We start from the raw sequence: 20,428 nt of genomic DNA, 5'->3' as shown, positions 1-20,428 counted from the left end.
AGCGTTGCTGCTTTCCGGGCTGCGGCCTTCTGCTGCGCATTGTCTTGTATGGCATCATTTCTTAGTTTGCAAAAGTTGTTTAGAACAACGTTGGTTGCAACGCGTACTACCAAGCGCAGGAGAGTTTGTGCAGTGTGGCCATTTTCACATGTCTCAATGTCGTGTTCGTCCAGGAGGGAAATCGTCTGTGAAATCACGACACCACGTTGATTTCTACAGGAGAGAAAATCTTCCGCGGTTGCTCCAAAAGACAACTTCTCTGCAACTAGTTTAGTCATCAGTACCATGTGAACTGTGCATGGCTGGGGAAACTTCAGCCCTCCTCTCGACAGGTTAGCTATCATGGCAGTATTTTCCGCTTCGATCTCTCGATTTTCAATCACCAATGTGCTGAAGCAAGCAGAACATGAAAGCTTCTTTAAAGCAGCATGAGCAGCGTATCCTGCAATGTAGACAATAGCATCCATGTCAGAGTGGGCGTGTGTAATATCGTCGTCGCTGACAGCCACAGAAAAGTTGCATGGGACAAGATCCTCACTTACGTCTTCAAACTCTGTTTCCTCGCGTGGAAATGTCAAAAGTTTTTGAAGACGAAGCTTCTTCTCACATTCGTAGAGCTGACGCACGGAAATGTGGTACTGTGATCCTGCCAGCTGGCGGTAACGGCCGAACCGGTCTTCTAGCGCATCCGTCTGAAATTTGCCCAGCAGTACGTACTTGAAGTGAAGTTCTTCTAAGCAGTAGCGCGAGAGTTCTACCAGAGAATAGCATGTCAGTCGCAAAGCACTGTGAGTCTATTTCGTCAGCGAGCCACTGGTGATGTTTATTCTTGCCCAAGCGTCCAACCAGTCCACAACGCCGCTCAGGAAAGCTAACTGTGTGTCATCAACAGACCTTACAGGGTCTTGCATGCTGTCCCTTAGCCTCTGGCCTTTGCAAGGGGTCTTAACATTGACTATTTGCCACCATGTGAGGATAACGTCAATGAAAAGAGCAGTCGACTCAGCTTGAGGAATCTTGAACGCGGAACCATGTGTCCTGAGGGCATTTGAAACAAACTGATTAATGACGTCGAGAGCGAGCTTTACATTTTGCCGCTCCATTGAGGTTGGATTCACGGCTTTTGCGTTCAGTCTGTAAGCAGCCTTCACAAGCGACGTCTTCTCTGAAGAATAAAGCTGCCGCACAGCTGCGAAAGAAGCAGCTTTCATACGAGGAGGCCCTTCGGGCATTGCTCCACTCAAGTCCATTTCAGGGAAATAGAGGCATGTTCCAGGGTTTTTCTGGTTAATCCAATTGTTCCTAATGCACTTCAAGAGATGCACAGGATCGACCACGTAGAAAAGAGGGCGAGCGTTATCGGCTGGATGGGGATAGACAATGCTCACCTGAGGACTTGTAGCAAATAACGACATCATCTTGCGGTTCAGAGCATTGTTGTCCGTTATCACAGCGATAATTTTGAGCCCCATTTTCTCAACATTAATGATTATGTTCTTAGCATGCTCGTGCAAAATTTCTGCGCTCAGTTTGCTCACAGGTAATATGTGAATGACGTCCTTGTTTGCAGAAAGGAGTGATTGTACCATGAACACATGGGCTGTTGTTGCTGGTTCCGTTGAATGAACCGACGATCCTACTATTGTGCCCCCTTTGTAGTCGAAGTATGGTTTTATGTGGATCTCATCGATCATCAGGGTCACTGTCTTCTCGTGGTCTTTCATTGATTTGACTCGTTCTCGGATGTAGGAGAGACAGTGCGGTTGATTTTGCTCCACAAGAGGGTCAGCTTTGTAATTTGAGCAAACACGGCGCAGTGTGGAAGGATGGGGCAGAATGATTCTTGATGCAGCTCTTGTGAAGTGATATGCGTGAGGAGAAATTGAATTCAAAATACTGGCGAATACCAGCAGCTCTGCGCTATACACATGCTGTTTCGCGAGGAGAAGCTCTATCTGCTCAACCAGAAATTTCAGCAAAGAAGACTGTTCTTTCGTCGTATCACTGTCCTCAATGAGGTCTGCAAGCAGTGAACCGACAAACTGCAATACTTTAGTATGTTTCGACTCTTTCGTCACCTCAGGTATATTATGCAAGCCTATCTCGAGTTCTTCTAGCAGCAAGGACAGGCTGGAGGTGTCGCATACTTGAGCTGGCAGAATCCTGCCTGAAGGAAGCGACAGAAGCTTCACTCCATTCAAGAAAACAGAAAGTGACAGATCAGGGAGAACTACCAAGGCGCATTTCACATTAGGTGAAGGATCATTCTCGATGAGAAGGAACCTAACGCACTGCTCATCGACAGAAACGGTCCAGAATTTCGTGTTGCAGATTCCAGGCAACTTAGATTTGAACTCCTCGTAAGATGAAACTTTGTTTCTTTTCTGTTCAAGCTCATTAGACTGAAGTGACTTCCTCATAGCCTCCTGCAAAGCAGCGTTTTCCCTTCTTGCTTTTTTCGTCTCTGGCGATTCACTCCGTCCAGGCGTTGAGGACAAGTATTTTGGGCAGTTTGGAAAAACAGAAGGCGCAGCATCAATCTTCAACTGTAGCCTGTCACGCTTCACCTCTATTATTTTCCCTGTCAGTTCATCTTGGTGTGACAACGTCGTAATGAAGTCGCCTGCGTGGAAGTGCAGTTCACACACCTGCACGAGAAAATGAAGCAAGGCCATTCGCCATGACTCTCCATTGCCTAAAACACTAAGTAAAAAGAGTCTGAATAGTGAACAGCTTTTACATATTTACACAGCTTTTACACAAGCCTTATGCACATCCACAGAACTAAATGCTTCCTGGACAATTCATACATAAGTGTAAGAAGTGATATCATTGCCTACAAAGACAGCATGCCTTTCCGGGAGCGACAGCTCACAACTAAGATAATTACCAGCGCCTATTAAGCAATATTTCAGAGTCTTACCCTCGAATGCTCTGTAGGTGTGAAATCCTTCCGTGGAATGGCTCGCAACCAGGCTTTTCTTCGTACTTCGTCTCTTGGGAAGCAATAAACACGTACTTTGGGACCATTCTGGTAGTTCCCGCGGCACCCGGGAACACAGCACCGGCCCATGTTTCACGAAGTTGCACTCGCTACACGGCAGGCAATCAGTTTCCCATTCGTGCGCTAGCACAGGTACGCACGCCACACAAGAAACGGCCACACGAAACAGACACAGCCGTGCGAGGAGCGAACGGAAATGCACCCAACGCCAGGCTGAAAGACTCAAGCAGCAGCTAGACGCTCACTGCAAGACTGCGTTCGTGTCTGTGCTTGCCCGGGCAAGCGCGAGCACATCGAGGGAGACAACCGAGCGGAGCGGAGCCGCGCTTGGTGAGCAGCCTGACCGGACACTTGGCGTGACGTAGCGCGTGTGGAAAGGAGGGCCTGGAGAGGCCTGAAGAAAGTATTTAGAGGGTGTTGCGCAGATAGGCCCGCATCGAGGCATTCACAGGCCACCTGTGAGCGCAAGCCGACGGTCTGTGGTGTTCACGAGTTGCCTTTCCTGTAGCTACGTCCTCGTCCTTGGGAAGGAACCAACACTCGCTCTATATAAACATGAAAATAAACGGCTTTCTGCATCCGCTACTTGGCGCGGTGGCCGTGCATATTTTGCAGTTTGGAAGTCAGCGTAGTTGCAGTGCGTAGAGCGCCCTTCTGCATGTGCACAGATTATGGCACAAACTCGGAATGACTTGCTCGTGCTGCAGCCGCGGCACGTAAGGTGAGGGACCAAACCAGCTGCTCCACTTATTCACACCGCTTTCGCGTCATGTTTAGGCACTGTACTTTTTTTTTTGCGGTTGGTTCCATGCACAGAGGTACGCCGCACCTCGGTTAAACTGCTGTCTCAATCTGCCAACTAAAAAAAAAAAAACAATTCTCAGAATTAGCATGCGTTTTTGCTCTTCGAGTTTTTAGAATGGTGCATTTTAAAGCGACAGCGTTAAAGAGCAACTGAACCACCTTTTGATAGTTCTGCGAATTCTCATTCATGAGAATTCTGCACGTCCCTCGAGCTCGCTATACAAGTGTGTGGACGACTGTACACAAGTGATGGAGACAACAGTGAGCTGTAAGAATAGAGATAACCACTTCTTTCGATGGTGGTGCCGAGGATGCGAAGGGCATTGAGAGTGGTTCAGCTAGTTACAGCGCCTTAGTACCCGACGTGTGAAAGCAAGTGAGCACGCGCGTATGAGACGATCAACTTTATTTAAGCTAATTAAGTTGGCTGTGGAGAAGATGAAAGACAAGAGGGTGATCGGGAATAAATCCAAGAAAGATGTCGTCAGCCGATGAGGGGGGCGAAACGTGAGCCGGGAAAGGGCGACGCTTGAGGGCAGCCAGCGAGGCGGCGCACGTACTTTTCGCTCAAGGACGCGCGTTTTCTCAGACCGCGTGACTTGTTGTTGTCCGCGGCTCCCGGCGAGTGAGCACAGTCAGTGCCCAACTGCGCTGCAATGTTTTTGCTTCTGGACGCCAGCTAGCTGCGTGCATGTCAGTACGCGCAGGGAGGATTGCAGGAAGTTGCCAGGCTCATCAGGTAGCCCACGTTCTTCAACAGCCTGGCACATGCGATCCCACGATGAGGCCCTCGAAAGTGAGGCAACAAGCTGGCCTACAAACGCACTGCTCGAAAACAGTGCCGAGAACTCTTCGCGACACCTGCTTGACTCCTCCTCTCTTTTCAAACTGCCTTATGCAGATCTGTCTTTCCTCTTGTGTGCACTCCCTCCTTGGACCATGAGTGTCGTCGGCGTACCTGAGGGGTAATTCACCGCGATCAACTGGGCGCTTCATCTGTGCCCTTCAGTCAGTTATTCACTGTCAAGACAGCCGGATTCGGGCGCAGCTTCCTAAGAATCACGCGGCATCCAAGCCAATATCGAAAACGGCTACGAAAGGAACAGTCGCGTATTTCTCGCGTCCGCACGATGCTTGGAATTGTGTGTCTGCTGGAATCTGCAAACGAAAATAAAAAAGAAAGTTGCAGAAGGAGAGAAAAGGATGAAATACAACATCGAACGATGGTCATCGTGAAAACAGCGCGCACAGAACAGACGGAGCACAAGCACAGAACAGACGAAGCACTCCTGTTTCGTCCTGCTCTATATACTTAGTGCTTCGTCTTTTTTTTTTGTGCGTGCTGTTTTCACGATGGAGGATTAAATATGGCTGGCACTGCGCATATGGTCTCGGAAATAATGGGAGGAGACTTGGGATGTTAGAAAGCTTTCCCGGATGTCCATTGGTGGAAGTGACAACAGGCTTCTTGTAGCTGAAGAAATCGCAATTTGCTGCAGCAGTTTAGAGGTTTATAGAAGGAAAGCCGTATTCAGTAGCCGATGCTCCAGATTTTGTAACGGAAAGAACTGTGTTAATTTCAAAATTTCACCTGCCACAGAATTTAAGAGAGGGCTGATTGAAAAATCTTAGCATCTGCAGCATGGAAGCTGAAATATTAATCTCATGCAAAAAGGAAAGAAAAAGACACTTTAACCGAAATATTGTCTTTACGGCTGTTGTTTACTTCGGAAAACCCTAAAGTGAGCATATATAAGCTTTTCGTCAAACAAAAGTGTCATTTTTATTCAGGACGAAAATGTAATGGGACATAGGAAGAAAGCGCAGAAAAGAGAACACAGTTTGTGACGTGCGTGGACGCATCGAGGAACGAGGGCAGAGAGGCGACTGCAGCGGCAATCCCCGGCAAGCCCGTACACGCAACGATACCAACCAAATGCATACGTACGGCGGAAGAGGTGGCAGTACAAGCACGCAGCTTCGAATAGGAGGGACCGCAGGCAAAGGCTTCGTAGGCTTCGATCCGAGGGTGATGCGTTCCGTTATTCGTGTTAACGCAATAGCATTAACGCTCCCATCCTGAAGAAAATAATCCGGCATCGTTGAAAATCCCCCCTAGGTCACGTGACCTTGTGGCGTCATCACAACCTGCCCATCGGATTGTGAGCAAACTGACCACCTTGCACAGGCGGCGTTAAATTGCTGACTGGTCGCGACAGGTTGCTAGTAATGAGCAACCTGGGTCGCACAAGCCCCACTGATGGCACATCTACCATTGCAGTGCAGTCATAGTGGTATGAGGACTCGCGGGGATCTACGAATGTAAAGTCACGAATGACCTGTTCCGCATATATAGGCATTACCACCTCAACGATATCGCGTTTCCCTTCAAATTTTTCTTTGTTAAATCAATCTATGACAATTCACTATCTGCTCGTTTGCCTTCAGGTTAGTCCTAACTCCTCCTTATATCCGAAAGAAAAAATCGCATAATACTTCCTTGTTGGTGTTCCCACATCCAGAACTATATTGCTGCCGTTGCTGATCAAGTACACTGACGTTGTTAAAAAGCTAGCTTTGAGATCTGCTCGAAAATCCATGATCCGGAAGGATTATCTCCATTCAATCTACGCAACAATAAGCCGAGCAGGAGCAACAGGTGATAGAGTTACGATCCCACTAATGACAGCGTCTCTGAAGTTCATGGTGAAACCAAGCCGACATCTGAAACTCTCATACAACAAAAATTCAAGGGGGAAGTGCAGCCAAATATTCATTGTGAGCACTTTACTTGAACGGAACGAACTTAACTCGGCTAGCAATGCATGCGATGCCGTCGTTGTTTAGCAGCACGGAAATTTAGCTTTCGGTGGAAATTGACAATGAGCTTTATTGTTAATAGATTTTTCACATAACGTCCAGGGTTCGAAATGGGCACTTAAAAGCGGTATGAAAGCGGACACTTGACTAGTAGGCAATAAACTTCCCAAGTATAAGAGGCCTGCTTTCTGCTTCCTTCCAACTTTTCCTTTGGCCAAGTGATCCCAAGTTCGATTTTGAAGCGAAAGTAAATTCAGTTCCTGAGTGCAGACGGAACATTCCGAGCCATATTTCTCGTTCCTCTACGTCCGCGCTTTGTGCAGACACCTCGGGAATATCTACACGGTGTACATTAATTTACGTGCAGTGGAAGAATAAAAACTTTATTGCAAGAGATGTTCAGTGAGATTTGCCTCTTGGGCAAATTTTATTTTTCATTACGTGACGGAACTGGGAGATGTTACATATATAGGAAAGGCTGGGATGTGCTTTTGTTTCACCACCGAATCGCCTTTTGATGTGCCTTGAGTCGTGTTGGGCCAATGGGTTGTTGTATGACGACCCATTGGAGGAACAAGTGAAGGGATCAGGGTTGGATTGGATAAGACCGGCCGAACCTTATCGACGGGGCGTCTGTAAAAGTGTGCCAGCCGACGAAGATAAACTGTCAACTGTGATATACAGCACACTATACTGTTCCTTGTTGTATGCTGCGTCAGATCATCATCATCAGTCACTGAAGAAGTTAGCCACACGTTTGTTCCCCGCTATGTGGCAATGTAGTGGCACGACGCAGATGCGACACACCACTACAAAACACACGCGGGCAAAACATAAAAAAACGACGCAATGTTTGACATGTATTCAAAATACCAACGTGTTCATTCGACTGGACAAGGATGAAATGCAAATGTGTTCTTCCCGCATTTGTTATTCCGACTGGTCCAGGTGGTTACATAAACTTGCAATTTACAACGCGGATTGCACAGTGAAATGCGTTACCCCTTCGTGACAGAGTGAGCTTGTGACGACATACTGGTTACCTACCACAACGCAGCACACACACGCATGCACAGAGAAGATTGCGGCGGCGCGTTCACGGTGGACAGCTCCAAGTGCGCAAACGAGCCCCAGGGTGTTGAACCCAAGGAGATCGGAGGACACGCGGACTGGACATTCACGTGGCACACGCAATGAAGAGCGACGAAGCATCCACCCAACTGAGCTGATCATGCAGGAAGTCCTTTAGCCGCTCCGAATACTTGGAATTCAGCAACGTCCTGGAAGTGTCACGAGTCCACGAGAGCCGAGTTCAGTGTTGAATTGCTAGGACAGCGGTGACAGATGGCAAAGTGTATGTGACTTTCCTTGAGCATCGAACAGCCGCAGACGTTGCAGGCAGCGCTAGCAGCCATCGTTATGCGCTGGGATAAGGCCTCGCTGAGCCAGCATGGCGTCTACATCTCTTCAACGCGGAAAAGAGGGTTGTCCTGCCTTCACGCGAACAGGTAGTCGGCCAGCAGGGGCACCAAGAGCACGCACACGGTGGCGACGACCACCGCCAACTCCAGGGCGGGCGCGAGCAGCAGCTTGTCTGCGGCGAGCGCCGACGGCGCGTCGCCCATCTCGCGCCTGGTCCTGAGCGGCGTCACGATGCGCCGCCGAGTGCCCAGCACCGCCTGCTCGGCGCCGTGCCACGAGTGCGGCCCCTGCAGGCGGAACATGTAGGGCACCTGCGGTCCCGACAGCAGCGCCCAGAAGAGCAGCGGCCGCCACTGCAGCAGCGCCCTCGTCAGGCTCGGATCCGCGCCTATGCGGCGCGCCAGGTCGCGGGTGTACGGCATGTAGTCCACCTGGATGGTGTGCCGCGGGCTGGACACGTAGCGGGTGCGCTGCGCAGACTCCGTCCTCTCGATGTCGGCCACCATCTCCTCCTGAAACGAATGCTCGTTAATACAGCTCGTGCCCACCGTCAATATATGGGCGACTCCAATAAGAGACAGTTCATCTGGGGACCAGACTTTTGAAGCGCATTTAAAAACGCCTCGTTAATGTGGCTTTTCGGACAACGGACAGAGCTCACTGCAGGGCCCGAGTACGTTCACATATGGGCAGCAATGAGGACAAAATCTCAGCTACTCCAACCACCTGGTTCCCGCATTCTGATCACTGAGTGAGGGACACGGGAAGACGGGGATCGTGAAGGGGAAGAGCTTCCGTTGTTTTCGGGTTTCTGGCACTGCAGTGGAAAGGCTCCTACTCGATGCCTTTCTCCACTTGCCGCATTGCATGAATGGCTGCGAAGGGAGCTCTCGTAGCATCCTCTGCTGCACTGAAGAAACGCGCTCAGCAGCTTTACACAGGATGGGCAGTGGTTGATGTACTAAGGCTTCGCGGGATGTGAACAGTCGTAATAAAAGGCGACTGTCCGTCACGTAACCAGACTCCATAATGCATCTCGTAGAGCACAGGGCGCTTCAAACTGCACGGCATTCTTTATAGGTCATGGCGACCCGCAAAACGCCCTAGGAGCTTCCAAGATTTTGCCCAATTTTTACTGCACAACCAACAACCGCGTTGCGACATTGGTGCGGGCGAGGCTATTTTTCGTAATAATTTAAAATGCCTCATCTGTATGCTGTACAACTACCCATGCACTGTGCATAGAAGCACACCTTAATCGCAAACTATACTGATAACGTGGATTGGTCGCATCACCTGGTATCACCGCCGGCGCATTTTTTCGTCACGATTGGATGTTTCACGGACAAATCGCTATATGGCCACTGTCACTCACGAATTAGAGTGTCCATATAAATGAGGCGCGCTTGCTCGCGCTGTCACGCAGACGCACGAGCATAAAGAGAAGAAACTTCTGCCCATCAGCAGAAAATAGACGTCGAAACCGAAAGATGATATTTGGAGCTCAAGGGGCAATTAGTTCGGCGCTACGCTTCAGCTTATTTATACATTTCCTGCATACACTTAGATGTGCCCTGCTTTAAAAGGTGAAAGGGGGGGGGGGGCATTTATTTTCCTTTTTGTCTGTTTCATAGGCAACTGGTATACCAGGTGCCTCAGGGAAGCCCGCCACTAATTTGAAAAACAAGCTTTGGAGGTGGTGATAAGCTTTTTGCGGCATGGTAATACCAACGTTGGCAGACGTCAAAAAACATGATAGTCATGTTATTAATTAGTTTATCAAAAAATTTTATTAGCTCACTTTTTAACTGTTACCGATAGGCGCCTGTAGAGACTTGTAGTGGGCCGTTCATTGTTTAGAATTTCGGAACCGCGATTACCCTCGCAGCTGTGGCGCAACAAAATTGGGTCATTGCTCGCGACGTTCGAAAACCCCGTGCTCGAGCCAAAGCGACGTCCATCGGATCGCGGCACTCCGTGGCGACGTCATCATCATCATCATCATCATCAGCCTTACTACACCCACTGCACGGCAAAGGCCTCTCCCATATCTCTCCAATTAACCCTGTCCTTTGCCAGCTGCGGCCACCGTATCCCCGCAAACTGCCTAATCTCTTGCGCCCACCTAACTTTCTGCCGCCCCCCCCCCCCCCCCCCCCCCCACGCTAGTGCCTTCTCTTGGAATCCCCTCCGTTACCCTTAAGGACCAGCCGTTATCTTGCCTTCGCATTACATGCCCTGCCGAAGCCCATTTCTTCCTCTTGATTTCGAGTAGGATGTCATTAACCCGTGTTTGTTCCCTCACCCACTCTGCCCGCTTCCGGTCTCTTAACGTTACACCTATCATTTTTCTTTCCATAGCTCGCTGCGTTGTCCTTAACTTAAGCTGAAGTCTTTTCGTTAGCCTCCACGTTTCTGCCCCGTAGGTGAGTACCGGTAAGATTAAGCTGAGTAAAACACGTTTTTGGGCAAGTTGGTAACATTCTTGATTCATATTGCAGCGAAGAAGCACACACACACAGAGAAGGAACACGCAACAAACACGGACGAACGCTGCACTCACAACTGGTTTACTGCGAAAAGAATTCAAGCTCAAAATGGCTCACGCATCTGCGCACTACAGAAAGAAAACCAAAACAAACACGTGCCACGAAATAACATCTTATCGTATTGCCGCGAAAAGGTTGAATTCCGAAGCGTACAAAAAAACGGATGCATCACTAATGCAGCAATCTGCTTTTTCCTTTATGTGAAAGGCCTCCAGGAGTTCACGTGCCGTTTTATACTTGCTTCTGCCTAGGATTCGAACACTATCGAAACGTGGCGAACATGTCACGCATGACTGGCAGTGCCTAACCAAGTGCGCATTCTCTTTGTTCTTTAAATTCCTTTGGTGCTCCCCTAGCCGGTCGTTAATACATCGCCCCGTTTGACCGATGTACACTTTTCCACATGAAAGTGGCAGCTCGTATACCACCTCAGAAGCGCATGGCACATAGGGCGTAGTGTGCTTTTTTCCACACCCGCTTCTCCTTGTTTCGCTTCCGGAAATACGAGGGCACAACTTTGACAGCTTCACCGGCGCCGAAAAAACGAGCGGCACCCCATACCTGTTCGCTACCTTCTTCATGTTATGCGACACCTTGTGTAGGTAGGGGGCAACTTCCGGTCGCAGGTTCATGTTCCTTTCTTTCTTCTTGGAGTTCTCTGTGCGTGCCTTCACTTTTTTCAGGCAAGCTTCTGCAACAGAAGTCACGACCGACAAGGGGTAGCCCGCTGACAAAATTCTAGCCAATTGGTTCTGAAAGCTAGACGTGCATCTCATGGACGCACGATTTCTCAAGCGCCGAATCCAGACACAAACTAACTATGCCTCTTTTTATGACCTTCGAATGAGTCAAACGGGGCGAACAAACGGTCAAACGGGGCGATGTATTAACGACCGGCTAGGGGAGCACCAAAGGAATTTAAAGAACAAAGAGAATGCGCACTTGGTTAGGCACTGCCAGTCATGCGTGACATGTTCGCCACGTTTCGATAGTGTTCGAATCCTAGGCAGAAGCAAGTATAAAACGGCACGTGAACTCCTGGAGGCCTTTCACATAAAGGAAAAAGCAGATTGCTGCATTAGTGATGCATCCGTTTTTTTGTACGCTTCGGAATTCAACCTTTTCGCGGCAATACGATAAGATGTTATTTCGTGGCACGTGTTTGTTTTGGTTTTCTTTCTGTAGTGCGCAGATGCGTGAGCCATTTTGAGCTTGAATTCTTTTCGCAGTAAACCAGTTGTGAGTGCAGCGTTCGTCCGTGTTTGTTGCGTGTTCCTTCTCTGTTTGTGTGTGCTTCTTCGCTGCAATATGAATCAAGAAGATTAAGCTGTTGTACACTTTCCTCTTGAGGGAAATTGGTAAACTGCCACTCATGATCTGCGAGAATTTGCCATATGCGCTCCACCCCATTCTTATCCTTCTAGTTATCTCCCTCTCATGATCCGGATCAGCTGTCACTACCTGCCCTAAGTAGACGTATTCCGTCACAACTTCTAGGCTCTCGCTGCCAATTGTGAACTGTTGTTCCCTTGCTAGGCTGTTGAACATTACCTTGGTTTTCTGCATGTTAATTTCTAGACCCATCGATCTGCTCTGCCTGTCTAGCTCATTGATCATGATTTGCAGTTCACCTCCTGAGTGACTCAGCAAGGCAATGTCATCAGCAAATCGCAGATTATTTAGGTATTCTCCATTTATTCTTATTCCCAACTGCTCCCAATTCAGGCCTCGAAATACCTCCTGTAAACATGCGGTGAACAGCATTGGCGAGATCGTGTCTCCTTGCCTGACGCCCTTCCTTATTGGAATTTTATTGCTGACTTTATGCAGGACTATAGTAGCTGTGCAGTTGCTATATATATCTTCCAGTATTTTGACATAAGGCTCTTCTACCCCCTGATTACGCAATGCCTGTATGACTGCTGTGGTTTCCACTGAGTCGAATGCTTTCTCGTAATCAATGAAAGCTATATATAGAGGTTGGTTATATTCTGCGCATTTCTCTATCACCTGATCGATAGTGTGAATATGATCTATTGTGGAATATCCTTTACGAAAGCCTGCCCGATCATTTGGTTGATTAAAGTCTAACGTTGCCCTGACTCTATTAGCGATTACCTTAGTAAATACTTTGTAGGCAACGGATAGTAAGCTGATCGGCCTGTAATTTTTCAAGTCCTTGGCGTCTCCCTTCTTATGAATTAAGATAATGCTTGCATTCTTCCAAGCTTCTGGTGCAGTCGAGGTCAGAAGGCATTGCGTATACAGGGTGGCTAGTTTTTCTAGCACGACGTCCCCTCCATCCTTCAACAGATCTGCTGCTACCTGATCTTCCCCAGCTGCTTTTCTCCTTTTCATTGATTCTAAGGCTTTCTTTACTTCATCTTTCGTTACTGGCGGGATGACGCATTGCTGTGCACTGCTGTCTTTCACATTAACACTCTGATTACATTGGCTACTGTACAGGTCTGTGTAGAACTCTTCGGCTACGTTAACTATCTTATCCATATTGCTAATGACATTGCCCTGCTTGTCTCTTAATGCATACATCTGGTTTTTACCTATGCCTAGTTTCCTCTTCAGTGCTTTTAGGCTACATCCGTTCTTTAGAGCATGCTCGATTCTCTCCATATTAAACTTCCTTATGTCGGCAACCTTGCGCTTATTTATTAACTTTGATAGCTCCGTTACTTCTATTCTATCGGTAGGGTTAGACGCCCTCATGCTTTGGCGCTTCTTAATCAGATCTTTCGTCACCTGAGATAGCTTCCCGGTATCCTTTCGAATTGTCCTACCGCCTACTTCTACTGCGCACTCCGTAATTATTGATGTCAGATTATCGTGCATTGAATGAACATCAAGATCATCTTCCTCAGTTAAAGCCGAATGTCTGTTTTGCAGCGCTATCCTAAACTCCTGTGCTTTCCCTCTTACGGCTAACTCGTTAATGGTCTTCTTCTTCGCTAGCTTCTTCCGTTCCCTCTTCAAGTCTAAGCTAATTCTAGACCTTACCATTCTGTGATCGCTACAGCGCACCTTTCCGAGGACGGCCACATCCTGAATGATGCCTGGTTTAGCGCATAGTATGAAGTCGATTTCATTTTTAGTTTCACCATTGGGGCTCTTTCAGGTCCACTTCCTGTTTTCTCGTTTGCGGAAGAAGGTATTCATGATCCGTAAATTATTTCTATCCGCGAATTCGACTAATAACTCTCCCCTGTTATTTCTAGAGCCTATCCCATAGTCACCTACCGCGTGGTCGTCAGCCTGCTTCTTGCCCACCTTCGCATTGATGTCGCCCATCAGTACAGTGTACTGCGATTTTACTCTATTCATTGCTGATTCTACGTCCTCATAGAAGCTTTCAACGGTCTGGTCATCATGGCTGGATGTGGGTGCGTAAGCCTGCACCACTCTCAGCTTGTACCTCTTATTCAGCCACGTACGCGATTGTCACGTACCACGCGGCCATCGTCACGTGGTACATCGCCACGGAGAAACGCTGCCACGTAGTGCCACGATTTGATGGACGTCGCTTTGCGTTCCCCGCAGGCGGGCAATTCTCGAATGGCGTGAGTAGTGGCCCAAATTACATGAGACACAGCGGCGAGGGTAATCGGGTTTTCGAAATTGTAAAGACTGACGCGGCCATTACTAACGGCCGGCTACAAATCTATAATTGCAATCAGCCGCCTGTCTGTAGTAGCTGAAAGTTAACTATTTGGTTGTCAATCGCTTTAGTAGTTAACATGACTGTCTTTTTTTACGTTCGCCAATACCACTGTTACTATGCAGCAAAAAGGTTCTCTTTGCCTAAAAAGCCAGGTGTATAAAATTGGCGGCGGAATTCCCTCAAACATTTGGTACATTATCTGAACAAATACATTTACTACTGCCAGACTGCAACAAGAATATGCTTCAGGTATAACCCGCTACGAGAGCACTGCAGTTGCCCGAACGCGTAGAGAGGATTGTTCAAACACTGCCGAAGGCACTGCTGTTTCTACCGTGCCTGCCCCATGGATAGCATAAAGCATCTACGGAGTTAAGCCTGCATCTGCGTTAACTGTAAGCAGACATTCACTCCGACTTGCCTTTGAGGGCAGCGGGACATTTCCCAGCAAAACCTGGACCACCCAGCGAGCCTGCATCTCAGCTATTGGGTTGATGGCGCCCAGAGGCTGGATGTAGCCCACGAAGCTCAGGGTCGCAGGGTGTGCCAGGTGCGCCGGGAAGACGTACTTGAAGAGCGGGAGCCGGTTTCCATCGATGCGGAGCACGGAATCATCCAGAAATGGAAACCTGAAATGAAAGCAACTGCTCCTTCAGCCAGTAAAGCAGAGCTGAGTGAGCTCCTTGATGTGCAATGCAAACCCTGCGAGCATAAACGCAATAAGAGAAATTCGTGGGATATGAGTTTGGTATAGTGACCTACGCACGGTTTGGACTATATATTGTACTTCGTAGAAACAGTGGAGCATATTTTGTTAGAATGCCCGGTGTATGCTGAGGAGCGTGCCCATAACGAACATCTGATGGAAACACTCACTTTAATGCCTCTAACACTCGACCGTGTATTAGGACCTTTAGCCTGCCATAGGCAGCCGAAACGCGCTATGAACTTTTTAATTGATTACTTAAATTACGCTGGTCTCCTAGACTAACCGTAATTCCTCCTTTCAGCGGTCTCACTGCGCGTTCTCTGTGTACTGAACTTTGTCATCCCATTTCCTACACCTCTCTCGTTCCATCTTTCTCTCCCGGAATCCCTTCCCCAGCAGAGTAGCAAGTCACTGAATTTAAACGCCGGATGAATTTTCTGTTTTTGATTGGAGAGCTTTTCTGTCTCTCTCTCAGACCATGCCGCTTAATAAAGGGATCGATAGACTTGAAATCATGAAAAATTTCAATGGCTGCTATTAATGCAGTGAAAATTCTTATCGAAATATAATTATAATGAGAATTTCCAGAGTTACGCAGGATGCGTATTCCCAGTGAACTGAAATTCCCATTGGTTTAGAATTTTCACGGAATTTTATTCGCTGGATATCGTTTCAAACTGGGCTGCTTGCTTTTCAGAACGGTCTTGCATCGTTGCCTCATCGAATACACATCGAATGCGCCTCCGGGTTGAACAGCAAAGGACACTGACGCGCAGATATGAGCCCGATGAAAAAAAAAAAGTTTTTGCCTAGATTCTATAAATGTGCGAAAGCAGAATTGCACGCACGCTAAGGACGGCGTTGAAGACAGGGAATTATCTGTCTGCGTATTCGCGCAGCCGATGGAAGGGGATGAAGACAAAGATATTCAATGAACAGCGCGAGAGTGTGTTGCAGTTTAACACAGAAAAGAAGAAGCCGATCAGTGAGGCGCCGACATCGTCCATCGGGAGATTTTTGTGTTAACTCTTCTTTCCCTTTGCTTTTCTTTCAAAAGTTATTTATTTATTACTATTACTTTTTAATTAATTTATTTTAATCCTCCCCTCTTTGTTTCCTTGACTTTCATTCCAGTCTCCTCAAAATCACACAAGCTTCTTTATTCTGAACGTAAAAGCGCAAAAAACACAAGGACACAGACTAAGGCAGACAACACGAGCGCTCGTGTTGTCTGCCTTAGTCTGTGTCCTTGTGTTTTTTGCGCTTTTACGTTCAGAATGGAAAACCAACTCGCCCAAATGCAGCCATTATTGAACTTCTTTATTCCTGTTCCCAGATTCCTCAATTTTTACTTATGAGCCGCTTCAGATCTGTCTGGGTGAATTTTTTCTCATGTTTGGATCTGCACCAAACCCTGGCCAATCCCCCACCATGTGTATGTGTCATCGCTTCAGAAGCAACAGCAACAACAGCTTGGGGAGATCGTTGTTGCTTGGCTGAGAGATAAACTTTGGTTCCTTGGTGGTGCCTGCGTGCTCATCATTGGTGGGGGTCATTTTAAGTGAGGGATTTGGTCAGGTCTTAGGTTAAGTCCGTAGGCGCGGTTAATGTGTATTTGAGGGCGTATTTGGCTCAGGTATGTCACTGACCTCCCTTGGCAGAGGGTCGGCAGCCTGGTTTGCCAGGTTGGCAACCCCAGAGCTTGCCGCTACTCTTTTCGGAAAAATGGAATCAACGTCATCCCTCTGGCTTTCGTACCGATCGGTGAGGGCATGATCGAGATGAAAAGCTCTAAAGTTGTTCAGCAGAAACTAAGCTTTCTAACCAACTCCCACCTACATATCTCTGAGGTGCGACCGTTCGGCCGCAGGGGCATTGTCTGCAATTCCTCTGACATTGATTGTGTCACAGAGTTACTCCAGTGCAAAATATTTGAATCACTGCCGGTGAAAGCTTTCATCCCCGCATCTTCCCCACAGAAAACACCGGAACAATTTCAGGATGCAGCTGAGGGGGTTCTTTGTCTACCGGTGAAGTAGAGAATTGAATGCTTTGTGTGTAGCGAGAGAATCAGTCTTAACTTTTGCTAGCTTCTCCTCTTTCCGAACTCAAGGCCTGGCCGACAGTATACCGTGTGGAGCCTCTGCAGCCCCTACCTCTACAATGCACCAACTGTTGGCGGTTCGATCGCAGTGTTAAAGCGTGCAAATCGGAGACCCACTGTGGAGAAGGTCAGTCGGTTGACAGCTGCGCATCTGATCAGCCTCTGCCACTGCAACCACTCAGCTGATGATGTCAACTGTTCAAAACGAGCTGATGAACAAAGGCTGTTTGAAGCAATGCTCGAGAGTAGAGGATCCTCTTGACCGGAAGAATAATTCGTACGCCAGCTGTGTGCGCTCTCTTGTTGGAGATATTGAGTCCAGTTTGACTGTTTCGATAGTGTCCTCAGTAGAGCAGGCTCTTGCTGTGGTGGCCGTTCTACCGAGGCTTTATCTCAACTTGTTGCAGGCCAGTCTGTGCCTTCTCAATTATCTGTTCCGGCAGCGACGTCTGCATCTGTCCCATATCGTGCTGCTGGTACTACAGCCACTCCATGTCGCCTTCCGACGTATCCCAGGTCCCGCCTGCCAACAGCGCTCCTGGCAGTGTCTCTCGCGCAGATATCTGAACCAGGGACGTTGAAATGCTGTGCCCTTCCCAGAAGCGTCCAGCTTCTCCTTCTTCTTCTTCTCCCTTAAATTCAGTTGTTCCGCAAGTTGAAACAACAGATAAAGGACGCCCCAAATTTATCCCCCAGACAGATGTGCTGAAAGAGGCAGTTGCAGCCTCCTTCAACAGTCAGTAATTATGCCGAGTCTAAAACCTCTTCAGTGGAATTGCCGCTGCATACTATCTTCTCTTCCGGATATTGAACTTTGTCTTCATAAACGTAATCCAGTTCTGGTGATTTTACAACAAGCGTGACTCTCTCCACTTAAATCAATTTCAATGAAAAAAATTCGCGCTTTCAGAGCAGATCGCATCAACGGAAGGGGCGGTGGGTTCGTAACTATGATCTCTGCAAAAATATGTCACCGGGCCTCTATCGCGCAGAAGGTTACGCTCGCTGACTGCCAACTGTTGGCGGTCGTTACCTCCCTTCCACAGTGCGCCAGAGTGAATACACTTTATTATAGGCGTGCACAGGACAGACTCTTTGGAGAGCTTACTGAGCGGCGCAAGCAGTGTAGTCCTCGCAGGGGACTTCAATTCGCGCCACATTGTCGCGGGTAGCCGTTCGGATTATGGATGTCTATGAAGACAGTACGCTGCTGCAATTCCGGAGCAGTAACATTTATGCGAGGAGCTTCTCGGTCACTCATTGATATAAACTTAGCAGCTCGTGCGGTTTGGATACCTGCATGGTGAACAGAGGACTCAGGTACATGTAGCGACCACTTTCCAGTGACCCTTAATTACTATTCTGTCCTTTCCCTTCAGACAAAGTGGTGTAGCCCTGAAATTTGTAAATCATATTTCATAAAAAAAAATCATGTCAGCCTCGCTTCCCTCCGTAGTTAGCTCAAGCCAAGCAGAAAGAGCTCAGCGGGCAATTTCCTCTCTGCAAGATGCTACACTGAGCGCTCTGTATTCTCTGTGTGCGCTACTGCCAGAGGGCCGTCTCCATGGCGGACGGAGGAGTGTGAGAACGCTCATCTTCGTAGAAAAGCAGTCTGGAAAAGCCTTCCCTATAATCAGAGCCCAGCTAATTGCATAAATTACAAGTTCTCTGTATCTTTCAAAATAACGATCAAGAAGCAAAGCATGAATATAAACAAAATTTAAATATGTCTATGTCAGGTCCACGCACTAGGAAGGCTCTGTATAGATTTAAGAATTCTCTAGCCTCCCACCACACAAAATCAATAGTGTTGTTCCCAAAGGAGACTAAGCAAAACCTAGAAAGTATCGCCCAGGTGCTGTTTTTAGTTTTCCAGACGCAGAGAAAGGAACCTTTAAACATTTTCACCCCAAGCTCGGAGTATAAATACTCCGACGTGTCGGAGCTTCTACCGCTTTGTTCTTCAATGCAGTCTGCTGCCCCGAGATCTGATGGGGTTACTGTTGGCATGTTGAATATTTTAGCGCAAGACTTGACAACTAACCTTCTGGGTATTATAAATGCATCACTGGAAGAAAACATAGATTCCACGCGGTTGGAAGATTGCGAAAATAATTTTGCTTTTGAAGAATGCAGGGAATGAATTTCAGTTATATAACGTACGGCCAATTGCTTTAACCTCAAATTTAGTGAATGTTGATAGAAAGTGTAGTACACACTAAAACATGTTCTTGACGTTAACACCCTCAGCTGAGCACAGACCGGCTTTCCCCTTTCCACCCCTATATTCTTTGCAGAGTCTTTGTCTCTTCTCAAAATTCCGAGCTTTGCATGTAGCACAGGTTCTCATCCTTGCAGACTGCCTTGATGTTTTAGTTTCTCTCCAAACTTGAGAAAAACCTAAATTGAATCGTTCCCTTAGGCTCCGCGCAAAGTGAGAGAGGCCCTTTTTGTCTGGGTACCTGGTCATTCGGGTATCTATTTTAACGAGGTGGCTGATTTATCGGGAAGGTCAGCTCTTAGTGCCCCTGTAATATATCCCGTCCGTCACCTCATTCTCGTTTCCAGTGGTTCCAACTATCTCAGCCAGATTCAGTGTTCAATACCGTGGATACCCTTGGAGTGTCCTGTCATGTAATCCAATGCTTCTGCGATGCAGAATCCCTTCTCACCTAAATTCAGTTCGCATTTCAGAGAAGGGCGTATCTGGAGGTCCCTGGTTAGGACTCTCGTCTGCCGCCAAGGGATTGGCGTTAAGTAGGGTTTCCGGATACCTTTATGATTACATTATTATGCAACTGGCAGGTTACCTTGTTAACTGTGTACAAAATTCTTCCGCATGTCCAAAATGTCTATTTTTTATATTCCTGGCTCTTCAAATTTGTTTAATTGATTTAAGTTTTTCAACAGTTATTATTTTCCTAGCTTCAGTCATTCCACTATTCTACTTCGCCGCTCCATGCCATTTTTTCCCGCCCAAATACTGTGGTTTTCCTTGGAATTCACGGCCATACCTTGGCCAATCCCCCCGTGTGCGTATGTTCCATGTCTACAGAGATAAACAACAACACGAGCTGTTCTAGGTTGCGGCGATAGCCTATTTTAAGAAGGGGTCTTTTTTTATGCGTTGCATATTGCAATCACTCAGTTCAGCCCTTGGGCGCGGCCGGGCAGCCACCATTGACCTTTAGCGCAACCACGTGACGTGACGTCACGACAGCCGGAGGAAACGCTGGGCCCCAACTCACGCGGCAGCGCGCGGCCGCAGCCACCACCTGACTCCCGCTCCTCCCGCTAGGGGCGCTGCGCCGGCGCGTGACGTCACGGAGGAAAAGCTGGGCCC

General features: G+C 47.9%; 2 protein-coding genes across 5 annotated transcripts in view; one reads left to right on the top strand and one right to left on the bottom strand.

The window, feature by feature from the left end:
* LOC144129403 (putative serine protease 45) overlaps positions 1 to 20,428 on the top strand; it is a 146,009-nt gene that overhangs the window by 61,136 nt on the left and 64,445 nt on the right. The window lies entirely within an intron of this gene.
* Positions 3,430 to 20,428, bottom strand: part of LOC144129401 (flavin-containing monooxygenase 5-like) — a 47,507-nt gene continuing 30,508 nt past the window's right edge. For all 3 annotated transcript variants that reach the window (XM_077663524.1, XM_077663523.1, XM_077663521.1), the window contains 2 exons: positions 14,694 to 14,901; positions 3,430 to 8,562 (listed from right to left, as the gene is read on the bottom strand). In XM_077663524.1, coding sequence (XP_077519650.1) covers positions 8,125 to 8,562; positions 14,694 to 14,901 — 646 coding nt within the window. In that variant the 3' untranslated portion in view covers positions 3,430 to 8,124. The remainder of the gene's footprint in view (positions 8,563 to 14,693; positions 14,902 to 20,428) is intronic.

This window comes from Amblyomma americanum, chromosome 4 (assembly GCF_052857255.1).
Source record: "Amblyomma americanum isolate KBUSLIRL-KWMA chromosome 4, ASM5285725v1, whole genome shotgun sequence".
Lineage (NCBI taxonomy): Eukaryota > Metazoa > Arthropoda > Arachnida > Ixodida > Ixodidae > Amblyomma > Amblyomma americanum.
This window is presented reverse-complemented; position numbering and strand designations above follow the sequence as displayed.